At 43.4% G+C, this 10756-nt stretch overlaps 4 protein-coding genes across 6 annotated transcripts in view; 2 read left to right on the top strand and 2 right to left on the bottom strand.

The window, feature by feature from the left end:
- The first annotated feature begins 748 nt into the window (after nucleotides 1-748).
- LOC108114558 (serine incorporator 1) lies at nucleotides 749-3472 on the top strand. 3 transcript variants are annotated; one of them, XM_017225606.2, is made up of 7 exons: nucleotides 749-909; nucleotides 1330-1885; nucleotides 1949-2058; nucleotides 2117-2300; nucleotides 2365-2574; nucleotides 2883-3021; nucleotides 3097-3472. In XM_017225606.2, the coding sequence occupies exons 1-7, from the start codon at nucleotides 874-876 to the stop codon at nucleotides 3233-3235; spliced, it is 1374 nt and encodes a 457-aa protein (XP_017081095.1). In that variant the 5' UTR covers nucleotides 749-873; the 3' UTR covers nucleotides 3236-3472. The 3 variants fall into 3 exon arrangements, with proteins under 3 accessions (XP_017081095.1, XP_017081094.1, XP_017081093.1); XM_017225605.2 differs by having other exon boundaries at nucleotides 2871-3021; XM_017225604.2 differs by having other exon boundaries at nucleotides 750-909; nucleotides 2862-3021.
- On the bottom strand, nucleotides 3298-5368 carry LOC108114557 (probable glutamate--tRNA ligase, mitochondrial). Its single transcript, XM_017225603.1, has 4 exons — nucleotides 4860-5368; nucleotides 4389-4799; nucleotides 3942-4328; nucleotides 3298-3884 (listed from the first exon to the last, which is right to left on the bottom strand). Exons 1-4 carry the CDS (start codon nucleotides 5183-5185, stop codon nucleotides 3473-3475), a joined length of 1536 nt encoding a protein of 511 aa, XP_017081092.1. The 5' UTR covers nucleotides 5186-5368; the 3' UTR covers nucleotides 3298-3472.
- A 73-nt stretch (nucleotides 5369-5441) lies between these two features.
- Nucleotides 5442-7432, bottom strand: LOC108114555 (tyrosine--tRNA ligase, cytoplasmic). Its single transcript, XM_017225602.1, has 4 exons — nucleotides 6714-7432; nucleotides 6272-6638; nucleotides 5891-6214; nucleotides 5442-5827 (listed from the first exon to the last, which is right to left on the bottom strand). Exons 1-4 carry the CDS (start codon nucleotides 7351-7353, stop codon nucleotides 5581-5583), a joined length of 1578 nt encoding a protein of 525 aa, XP_017081091.1. The 5' UTR covers nucleotides 7354-7432; the 3' UTR covers nucleotides 5442-5580.
- A 323-nt stretch (nucleotides 7433-7755) lies between these two features.
- The window catches only part of LOC108114128 (elongation factor-like GTPase 1), a 76000-nt gene continuing 72999 nt past the window's right edge, over nucleotides 7756-10756 (top strand). Inside the window, exons 1-3 of the mRNA XM_017224900.1 lie at nucleotides 7756-10047; nucleotides 10110-10539; nucleotides 10601-10714. Coding sequence (XP_017080389.1) covers nucleotides 7864-10047; nucleotides 10110-10539; nucleotides 10601-10714 — 2728 coding nt within the window. The 5' untranslated portion in view covers nucleotides 7756-7863. The remainder of the gene's footprint in view (nucleotides 10048-10109; nucleotides 10540-10600; nucleotides 10715-10756) is intronic.

Genomic DNA, 10756 nt, shown 5'->3' with positions numbered 1-10756 from the left:
TGGCAGTGTTACCGTATGGCGATATGGCTGTTAATCTTTCAATTGTGAAATTCCTAAGTATAAATCCATAGGGAAAACTTATTTGGTCACACACCGACACGAACGTTAACATGAGTTTAAATGTAGAGTGAATTTCATATGCCGGTTAACAGTGCGCAAGAACTCGAGTGGAAGCATCATATGCGATCTACAGCTGTAGAACGTTGTAACTTTGTAAAAAAAAAACATCTCTAGAATTATCCAATAAGTACCAACAAATAGTAAGGACAAACATAGCTTATATATATTTTCGTTGTAATAGGATCTTTTTAATCTCAATTTTAAATTTTCTTGTTTTTTAGTGTGGTAATAAATAATAATAATAACATACTTGTGATACATGATCACATGGCGCCATCTGGTGGCTTAAAACTATTTAATAGTGTAACGTTTCTTTTACCTTCTGTAAAACAAAAGGATGTAAAGACTGCAATAAAATATGTGATGAAATTATTTGAACTACAGTCTATTTCTTATTATTTAACACGAATTTATTATAATGTTACGGACTTTAGTTTTTTCGATTTGATTTGTTATGTTATGTTACTAAAATTTTGTTTAATGAGAAGGGTAATAGCAATGTATTTATTTCAGTTATGTAGCTGGTTTTAGTTTTTGAAAAGAAAAATGTAGTCGATATCATTTTTATCGGTTATCAAGAAAATCAAAAAGTGTTGGTAAGGATTGACATTTTTGTGATAACAGAACTAGTTTAATAAGTGGTATTTTACCAGGGCTGAAAGGTTGTGTCTACATTTTTCACAAACAAAGATTTGTTTAATTTAGCAAAAACGCAATTAGGAGAAATTAAAGGCTAAATAAATCTCAGCGACAATGGGAGCTGTTTTGGGCCTCTGTTCGGCCGCCCAAGTAAGTAAATTAATCCCGAATTGCTAGCCATTTAACCGTATAATTTCCATACGAAATCTTGGTCATTTGGTACAAATCAATAAAGACTCCAGCCATATGTTCCAGGAATTTCCCATTTGCGGGGTGCCTCTTTGTAAATATTTCTTATATTTAATGTTCTGTTTCGAACGATAATAGACAGTCAAAAAGCTTTCTATATTCTAATTAAATTTTATATTAATTATAAACTTATAGATTATACTATGCTCATGTGATATTTGTTTTAGTTAGATATATACATACATTTTATCTATCCTAAATCTATTTTCTTCTTAATAATTATTAATCATTTTTAAAATTTATGTTTTTATTGTAAGCCAAGGGTGTATTTCCAGTTCAATATAGAATATAATCTGATATCTATTTTCTTCACAATTCCAGTGCGCCATGTGCTGCGGAGGCACTGCAGCCAGTATGTGCTGCTCGGCCTGTCCCAGTTGCACCAACGCCTCATCCTCGCGATTCATGTATGCCTTCATCTTGTTGGTGGGCACGGTTTTGGGAGCGATCGCCCTGTCTCCGGGATTGCAGGACACTCTGAAGAAGATGCCTTTCTGCATAAATTCCACTTCCTCGTATAGTTCTGGTGCACTCAGTGCTGTTTCTGGCGGATCTCTGCAAGTCGACTGCGAATACGCTCTGGGTTACATGGCTGTCTATAGGATTTGCTTTGGAATGGCTTGCTTCTTCGCTTTGATGTCACTGATTATGCTTGGGGTAAAGAGCTCGAGGGATCCGCGATCCCACATCCAAAACAACTTTTGGCCCCTGAAATTCCTGATCTGCTTTGGCGCTGCAATTGGAGCTATATTTATCCCAGATGGATCCTTCGGACCGGCCATGATGTGGGTCGGTCTAATAGGTGGCTTGGCCTTTATACTCGTTCAGCTGGTCATCATTGTGGATTTCGCTCACTCCCTGGCCGAGAACTGGATTGGTGATTCATGTCTTGGGAGGTTATAGTGATTCATCTATGCTAATTATTTAAATCTGCTTTTAGAGAGCGCCGAAAACAGTCGTGGATATTATTACGCCTTGGCTGGGGTAACTTTGGTGGGCTATATCTTATCGTTGACTGGGATTACGCTGCTTTATATCTACTTTACCACTGTGAGATTAAAATGTTAGGTTGTATTGCTTGGTACTTAAGTAATTTCCATATTTTTAGAGTACTGGATGCGGCATCAACAAGTTCTTCATCTCCATTAATCTGATATTCTGTTTGGTGATCAGTGTCATATCGATTTTACCAGCTGTCCAGGAACGTTTGCCACATTCCGGTTTATTGCAGAGCTCCCTGGTTACCTTATACACGGTTTATCTTACCTGGTCCGCTGTGGCCAACAATCCGGGTAGGAAAGCCTCTTTAAAATCAATGTACATGTGAAGATTATCGTTTTTTTTTTAAACCCTCAGAAAAGGAATGCAATCCTGGAATGTTCGGAATGATGGAGGGATTCGGAAACTCGACCACCACTGTAGCACCACCCACTCACACCACCAGGGTTACATTCGACACGACTAACATTATTGGATTGGTGGTTTGGCTCTTGTGTATCCTGTACAATTGCATTAGTTCGGCGGTAGAAGTTTCTAAGATCACCCAAGATAGTAGCGAGAAGCGTGGTAGGTCTTTTGTGTTTCCATTCCTAGTGCTCCGTCCGCATTCCCAGCCATTACCCCATTTCCACAGTTTCCACCGCACATTCGATCGTCCTCACTTTTCATTTTCCTCGCTGTAAATAGAAATGCCCTAGCTAAAACTGGTTATTAACACTCATTTGCTATTGCCGCTTTATTTTTCTCTTTATTTTTTCCGACTAACCAAACTAATCCACTCGGTTACTTGGTATTTGAAACTGTGTGAAAAATATGGCCACCTGCCGCTCCTCCTTGCACTCTGATTAATGTAGTTTTAACAGAAGCTCTATCAGACACAGAGGCCGGCACGGATGCCAAAGGAAAGAGCACGGATACTGAGACCGAGGGCGTCACCTATTCGTGGTCCATGTTCCATGTTGTCTTCGTCTGCGCCTCGCTCTACGTTATGATGACACTTACCAATTGGTACAAGTGAGTACAAACGACTTAGCCTCTTATCTTTCGATACATAAAACCTATCTATATCGGGGCTTTTCATTCCCTTAGACCTCACTCCGAAATCGAGCTCTTCAACGGTAACGAGGCTTCCATGTGGGTCAAGATCGTCTCTAGCTGGCTGGGTGTCTTTATCTACGGCTGGAGCCTGGCAGCCCCCATTATCCTTACCAATCGCGACTTTAGTTAAGCGATTTTAGTGTATTATTGTCTAGGAATGGTGCTTAACCGAGCAAAACGAGAATGCCAAAATGGAACGAAGAGAAAATAGTTTATGAAACTGATGAAGATTAATCATACATAATTTTGACTCTTAATGTGGTGTCTACTCATTGATCTTATTCTCAAATTGCAACAGTTATCAATATATTATATTAATTAATCTATCAGTAAAATCTATATAATAATACAACAAAACTTAACCGAATTACTGGTTTTGTTCTAAATGAATTCTTTCCTTGGGCACCGCTTCTTTAAGTCTTTCGAGGGTAACAGATTTTCCCAAGATCTCCATCATTTCCGCCACTCCAGGGCCTTCTTTTAAGCCACTTAGAGCTGCTCTTAAGGCTTTCATCATTAGCGGGAATTTAATGTTCTGTTCTTGAGCAAAGTTTTTCAGCTTAACATTGAGTTCTTCTTTTTGGAAGTCTTGAATTTCGTTGAGTAATGTAAGCATGACATCTACTTGCTCTGACGTCATATTCTTCAGTTGGAAATTGGAGGGCTTCACCCACAGGAAACTTAGTTTGCTGCTGGTCAAGTCTTGGATTAGTGTTAAACGCTGTGAGGACCAATTCAGGACATCCACTATGTGATCCTCAGCTAGATCCAGGTTGGGGCTAAAATATTATTAGGATTAAAAGTTATGTAAAAGATAATCATAAGTTGAAACTTACTGCTGCGGATAAGCTTTTTTCACCAGCTCTTGGACTTGATGGATCAGTTTAAAGCGGCTTTCTTTATTTGATAGACGTTGTGTTATTTCCATACGGTTAAGATCATCTAGCAATTCGGGATTCAGCCGACTGGGGTGGGAGTTAACTCGATCTATATGGAACTGTTCAAAGAGTTCCTGCATTGTGAGCAACTCCTGCTTGGCGTGAGCTTTATGTTCGAATCCTCCGCCCGCAGAAACCACATAGTTGACAAGGGCCTGAGGAAAGTAGCCTCTTTCCCGAAAACTCTGGATCCCAATGTCCCCTTGGCGTTTGCTAAGCTTGGTTCCATCTGCATTTACAAGGAGCGGTAAGTGACCAAACTTGGGTGGCTGCCAGCCAAAAGCTCTGAGAGAATATACATATTTTAAGTTTGGTAATGATAAGAGAATCATTCACAAAACTCACTTGTAGAGCAGCAAATGCTTGGTGGTGGATATCTGCCATTCCACTCCTCTCAAGACGTGGGTGATGCCCATAAGGTGATCATCCACCACGTTGGCAAAGTGATATGTGGGGAACTGATCGCTCTTCATGATTACTGGATCACCTTCTGTATCGCTGACATTATGGTACACTTTGCCGTAAATCAGATCATCCAGTGGTTCCTCGTGATCTGTCAGTTTAAAACGAATGCAGTGGGCTGTTCCCTTGGCCAGCAGGGAATCGATTTCAGCCGTCTTGAGATGCCGGCATTTGTTATCGTATCGTGGAACTTGCCGTGTTCTTAGCGCCTCCTTACGCAACAAATCCAGACGACGTTCGGTGCAAAAACACCTGTAGGCTGTGCCATTCTGGAGAAGTTCCTCTATGGCTTTGCTGGGGATCAAAAGGAATTTTTATGATAAAATAACTTAGCAGTTTTAATTCAAAAATCACCTGTAAATCATCGTGCGTTGACTTTGTACGTAGGGACCCAGTTGACCTCCAAAACCGGGTCCCTCGTCAATTTCAATGCCCGCCCAGAGCAGATCACCCACTAGCCGCTCACTGGCCCCCGGAACTAGTCGTGTTTGATCCGTATCCTCAATCCGAAGTAAGAATTTTCCATCCAAATGTCTGGCAAACAGGAAATTGTAAAGAGCTGTGCGCAGTCCTCCCAAATGCAGGTATCCCGTGGGACTTGGGGCGAATCGGACGCGCACCTGGTTGTGTGCATGGCGCAGACATTGCTGCATCAATAATCGCCGGTTTAATTTCAACATTTCTTTAAGGATTTCGAAAAATAAATTTCCTCTGCCGGGTTTTGTTTATCCCAAACAGCTGATCGAAAATAGGCTCTGTTAACTTGCTGCTACCGGTAACAGAGAGTTAACAGCCAAATTGGTATTCGAAAACACCTGATTGGGAGAAAATATTGGATTTTTGTGTTCAAAAAGTAATTATCAGCTAGATTTAAAAGGAATTTTTTAATATTTTAATGCAAAAATACTCATTGCAAATAACAGATCTATCAAAATATTTATTTCGAAGCTCTTTATTTAATAAAATGCATTTTCTTTACAAAAAGGAATTAATAAATTAGCAGCAATTTCTTGTTTGTGAACATTCGGCTTAGTTGTAAGTATTACACGGCTCAGGTAAGCTGGCAATCAAAGATCTATTTAATCGCGCAGTTAGCTAGCTTGCTGGACAGCTTCTCGCCCTCGGGTGTCAGCAGGAAGTTGTCTTTCCACACGGCCAATCCATCGCTATTGGTCTTGAAGTCAGCGGATAGCTTTTCCCACACCTTCTTCTTGGGATTGAGCTGCTCGTCGGGCGTTCCACTGAATCCCTCAAAGGAGAGCCGACTGCCAGGAGTAGCAGTTGCAGGCAGCACAATAGGCTCCACCACCGTATGATCAGCACTGGAAGATATTAATTAAATATATCAATTACTGGTTTAGAGGTTACCTATAAATATAACCCACTTGGAGGTGCACAGAACCATTCCCTCGGATAAAATGCCACGCATCTTGGAGGGCTTCAAGTTGCACAGAACGGCGACCAGTCGCTGATCCAACTCCTCCTGGGTGACAAACTTTACGAGGCCACTAATAATCGTTCTGGGCTGCTCCTCAGCCAAGTCAATTTTCAGCACGTAAAGAGTATCGGCATCTGGATGACGGGCAACTTCCACGACCTTGCCCACGCGGATATCTAGACGATGTGGCGCATCTTCGTCACCTCCAGCAGCCGGAGCAGCTCCAGCCTTGACCTTGGCAGGTGGAGGATAAGCAGCAGCACTCAGTTTTCTAAAAACAAACATGTAATTAAAATGATATATCTCTAATCCTTTAAAGATTACTTACTGCAGTTCTGGCTTTTCAAAGGTCTTGCGAATAGGATCTAGCAGTCGATTGATGTACTTCTCCACGGTGGCCTTCAGATCACCTGGATGGAGTTTGTCTTCAGCATAGTACTTCTCCAGATCCTCGTACTTCAGGAAGGTAACATCGCCACCGTGCTCTGCCTCCCGGTTGACTTCGAACCCTTCGCCCTCCTTGAAGAGTGAGAATAGGACATGCTTAACAAAGGACAACAGACCATTGTCGGCAATGTTTCCAGGCTCGCAGAAGGCCTTCTTTAGCTTCTTCTTGACGTTGGCTGGGGAGTCCAAAAGATCGATCTTGGAATCTTCCTCCGAAGAGGACATCTTGCCACCAGCCAAACCGGGGACTAAAAATATTTAAAGCAATAAAAACGAAAGACTAATAATGTTGATAAAGGCACTAACTCAAGGGGATGACTCACCCATAGGATTCATGAAGTGAATTCGCTTCTCGTAGCCCAACTGTGGAAGGTACTTTTCCGAGAAGGTGAAGATCTTGCGTTGATCAACACCACCGAACTGGGCGTCCACCTTGAGGTACTCCTCGTCCAGAGCCTGCAGTCCGGGATAGAGCAAGCCGGAGAGCAGCGGGTACTCCACTTGCTTTACCACCTCGGCACCAGCCTTCTTGGCATCATGCTGCGTCACCACGGAGCTGAGTTTGTAGACATCCAGGGTGTACTCCTTAGACAACTGATAGTCACTGCCCTTCACGAACTTCAACTTCTCCAGTGGAACTCCAATGGAACTTAGCATGGCCTTAATGACCTGTTCGTAGTATTGGGTGCGTAGTTCCAGCAGAGACCAGGGTGCTTTCATGTTGTCCAGATAGGCATGGAGATCGGCGAACAGGATTGTGACTTCGCATCCTGCCTTTAGGAAATCGGCAATCTTCGACATGGGCACGAAATAAGCGACATGTGGCTTGCCAGTCGTTGCCGTTCCCCAGTAGATCTTAAGATCCCGCTCTGCTAGAATCTTAGTCAGCTTGTCATCGCCGAGCGTCTCCTGCAGGTTGCGCGTTATCAGTGTTTTCTTCTCTGCGGGTGTTATTCCAACCATTTTTAAAGGAATTTATGAATCTCTCGCGTGCGAAATCACGAAATTGTTGCCGGGGAAGAGGAAGAGCGCAACTGCATGCGTGGTGATCAGCTGATAGTTAACATTACCAGAGGTTATTAACAGCAGTGATGTGAAATGAGAATAGCTAAAAATAGATTTTTTCTTATGTGCGTTTAATATATATATTACCTGTTGGTATATACACATTGTTACATATGTTATGATTATATGTTTCTTACGTTTTTCATATATAAGAGGAAGATTTACAAAGATATTCGAATTCGTTAACTAAAATAGCCAAATCTGGCTAAACTTGCATATCCCTAACAGCACTTAACATATGTTTTGTTCACATGGCTTTTATTTTTAAAGTTTTTGCAGCTGGTCACACCAAATTGCGAAATTGCCGCGTGCGGTTTTGTTTATAAATACAATTGGACCAATTGGCGAAATCCCCAGTTGAAACCGTATTGACAACTGAAGCAATAATATCCAAAATAGCTATTCAGGATGCCCGTGGTTGAGGGCAGCGATTTGGTGCAGCTGCAGCGTCGACGTCAGCAGGTGCGCAACATCTGCATCCTGGCTCATGTGGATCATGGAAAGACCACTTTGGCGGATTCCCTGGTGGCCAGCAATGGCATTATTTCACAACGGATGGCGGGCAAGCTGCGCTACCTGGACAATCGGGCGGATGAGCAAGAGCGAGGCATCACGATGAAGAGCAGCAGTATTTCATTGTACTATCAGGAAGCGGAGGATATTGCTGGTAATCCAGACTACCTTATCAATCTCATCGATTCTCCTGGTCACGTGGACTTTTCCAGTGAGGTTTCCACAGCGGTGCGACTATGTGATGGTGCCATTGTTGTGGTGGATGTGGTGGAGGGCGTAGGTCCCCAAACTCGAGCTTGCTTAAAACAAATCTACGAGGAGCAACTGAAACCCGTCTTGGTTCTCAACAAACTAGACCGTCTGATCCTGGAGAAGCAGATGGATCCCCTCGATGCCTACTTTCATTTAACACAAGTCCTGGAACAAGTTAACGCCGTCTTGGGCAGCATTTTTGCTTCCGATATTTTGGCCAAGGAGGATATAACAAAGAAAGATAATTACGAGTCTGCCTTGGAGGAAGTGGACGACTCCGAATTGTATTTTTCACCCAGCTCTGGCAATGTGATCTTTTGCTCCGCCTATGACGGCTGGGCCTTCTCCGTTCGGAACTTCGCAGCCATGTACGCAAAGCGTTTGGAGATGAAGCGGACTGATTTGGAGCAAGTCCTGTGGGGTGACTTTTACTACAACTCGAAGAAGAAAGAAGCTTTACCGGGAGCCCAGGAGAAGGCCAAGAAACCCATGTTTGTTCAATTTGTGCTGGAAAACATCTGGAGCCTCTATGACATCATAGCCGTTAGGAAGGATAAGGATAAACTACCAGGCATAGCGGAGAAATTGGGTCTCAAATTGGCCGCTCGAGATTTGCGTCTTACAGATCCCAAGCTGCAGATCAAGGCGGTTCTTGGACAATGGCTACCCATTGATAAGAGTGTCCTACACATGGTTGTTGAGCATGTTCCACCGCCTCACAAAATCACCGAGGAGAGGGCCCAACGATTGCTGTATCCAGCGAATGTGGATTTAAGTTCTCTGCCAGCGGAAACCCTGAAACTCAAGGACAGTTTTACCGGTTGCGATGCCGATAGTTCAAATGTCATAGCGTTTGTGTCCAAGATGACGCCAGTACATGTAACGCAATTGCCCCAAAACAGACCCAAGAGGCTAACGGATCAGGAAGTCCAGCAACGCAGGGATGAAGTGCGTCGTCGGATTGAAGAAAGGAAACTGCAAAGTGAACAAGCGGAGCTCGAGAAGATCAGCCAAGGGGTGGAGCAGCTGAGCACCCAGGTGGAGGTCGCGAAAAAGGAGGAACCTGAGCCGGAACAGGGCGAAGCTAATGAGTTTGTTTTTATAGCCTTCGCCAGGGTCTTCAGCGGCACCTTGAAACGAGGCATGGAGTTGTTTAATCTCTCTCCCAAACATGATCCTCGACAGCCAACGCATCGTAAGGAGGATGAAGCAACCTACGCCAGTCGTGTGACCATCGGTGATCTCTACATGTTTATGGGAGGTGAACTGCAACTATTGGATGAAGTGCCTGCCGGAAATATCGTGGGAATCGGTGGCTTGGAATCGCACATCGTCAAAACAGCTACCCTCAGTAGCAGTTTGGATTGCACCTCGTTCAGTGAATTAAGTATCATGGCCACTCCTATTCTCCGCGTGGCCATCGAACCAGTTCAACCGCAAGATATGCCGAAGTTGGTAAAGGGATTGAAGCTGTTGAACCAAGCAGATGCCTGTGTCCAGGTGTCTGTGGCTCCTACGGGTGAGCATGTAATCACTACTTTGGGCGAAGTACATGTAGAGAAGTGTGTCCACGATCTGGAGCAGAGCTATGCCAAGATCAAGGTGAATGTGTCCAAACCGATTGTATCCTTCCGGGAAACGATTGTTCCCGCTGCCACGGTCGATATGGTTAATGAGGCTATTGTGAAGACGGCAGAAGACAAGGATGTCAGCAAGAAGATCGCCATCCAGCAGACGCTTAACAAGCTAGGAACTCTGAAGGTGATAGCAGTGCCTATGCCTGCAGAAGCTGTAGAATTGCTGGAAAAGCATTCGGAATTCTTTAAGGTAATAGTTACTAAAGATAAAGGTTTATCAGTAACTAATTTAAATGTATCTTCCTTTATCAGGAACTCGCTGCCATCCCCCGAAATCAACTACTCTCAGAAAAATGGACTACCCTGCTGGCCGCCATCAAAGTAAAACTAATCGCTGCTCTCCAGGATCTACAGCTATTTGGATTAAGTAACCTGTCCACCGAAGAGCTTGTGAATCGAGTCTGGGCTTTGGGTCCTCGGAACTGTGGTACCAATATTCTGCTCAATCTTACCGATTACGAGCAGCCTGATTTCTGGTCAAGTCATGCCAAGTCGGATACAGATATACGTTCCAAGACAGATCCGCGAAAGGATTTCAATAGTTCGCTGGTGAATGGTTTCCAACTGACCTCTGTGGCTGGTCCATTGTGCGAGGAACCCATGCAGGGCGTTTGTTTTGCGGTACTCGAATGGTCTATTCAAGCTGAAGGAGAGGATTTGAACTCCCGAGGTCCCTTTTCGGGTAAGTTAATGAAGTTTTCTGTGATGAATATTCAATTAATTCAATTTCCTAATAATTTTAGGTCAGGTTTTGACTGCTGCCAAGGAGGTTTGTCGTCAGGCTTTCCAAAATCAGCCCCAGAGATTAGTCACACCCATGTATAGCTGTAATATTGTGGTCAATGCTGAAATGTTAGGTAAGTGCATAATATTGAAATATGAAATATATACTATATGAA

Source organism: Drosophila eugracilis, unplaced genomic scaffold (genome assembly GCF_018153835.1).
Source record: "Drosophila eugracilis isolate 14026-0451.02 unplaced genomic scaffold, ASM1815383v1 contig_2154, whole genome shotgun sequence".
Lineage (NCBI taxonomy): Eukaryota > Metazoa > Arthropoda > Insecta > Diptera > Drosophilidae > Drosophila > Drosophila eugracilis.
The sequence above is the reverse complement of the archived record's forward strand: the minus strand, read 5'-3'. Positions and strand labels throughout refer to the sequence as shown.

What these genes read in the sequence shown, in the direction of transcription:
- LOC108114557 (XM_017225603.1), bottom strand. Translation starts at nt 5,185, where the DNA reads ATGTTGAAATTAAACCGGCGATTATTGATGCAGCAATGTCTGCGCCAT. An exon ending in CAACGCACGATGATTTACAG is followed by an intron (nt 4,800 to 4,859) that starts GTGATTTTTGAA and finishes TTTGATCCCCAG; the next exon opens with CAAAGCCATAGAGGAACTTC. An exon ending in AAGCATTTGCTGCTCTACAA is followed by an intron (nt 4,329 to 4,388) that starts GTGAGTTTTGTG and finishes ATATTCTCTCAG; the next exon opens with AGCTTTTGGCTGGCAGCCAC.
- LOC108114555 (XM_017225602.1), bottom strand. Translation starts at nt 7,353, where the DNA reads ATGGTTGGAATAACACCCGCAGAGAAGAAAACACTGATAACGCGCAAC. An exon ending in TCACTTCATGAATCCTATGG is followed by an intron (nt 6,639 to 6,713) that starts GTGAGTCATCCC and finishes AAATATTTTTAG; the next exon opens with TCCCCGGTTTGGCTGGTGGC. An exon ending in TTTGAAAAGCCAGAACTGCA is followed by an intron (nt 6,215 to 6,271) that starts GTAAGTAATCTT and finishes GTTTGTTTTTAG; the next exon opens with AAAACTGAGTGCTGCTGCTT.
- LOC108114558 (XM_017225604.2), top strand. Translation starts at nt 874, where the DNA reads ATGGGAGCTGTTTTGGGCCTCTGTTCGGCCGCCCAA. An exon ending in TTTATATCTACTTTACCACT is followed by an intron (nt 2,059 to 2,116) that starts GTGAGATTAAAA and finishes CCATATTTTTAG; the next exon opens with AGTACTGGATGCGGCATCAA. An exon ending in CGCTGTGGCCAACAATCCGG is followed by an intron (nt 2,301 to 2,364) that starts GTAGGAAAGCCT and finishes TTAAACCCTCAG; the next exon opens with AAAAGGAATGCAATCCTGGA.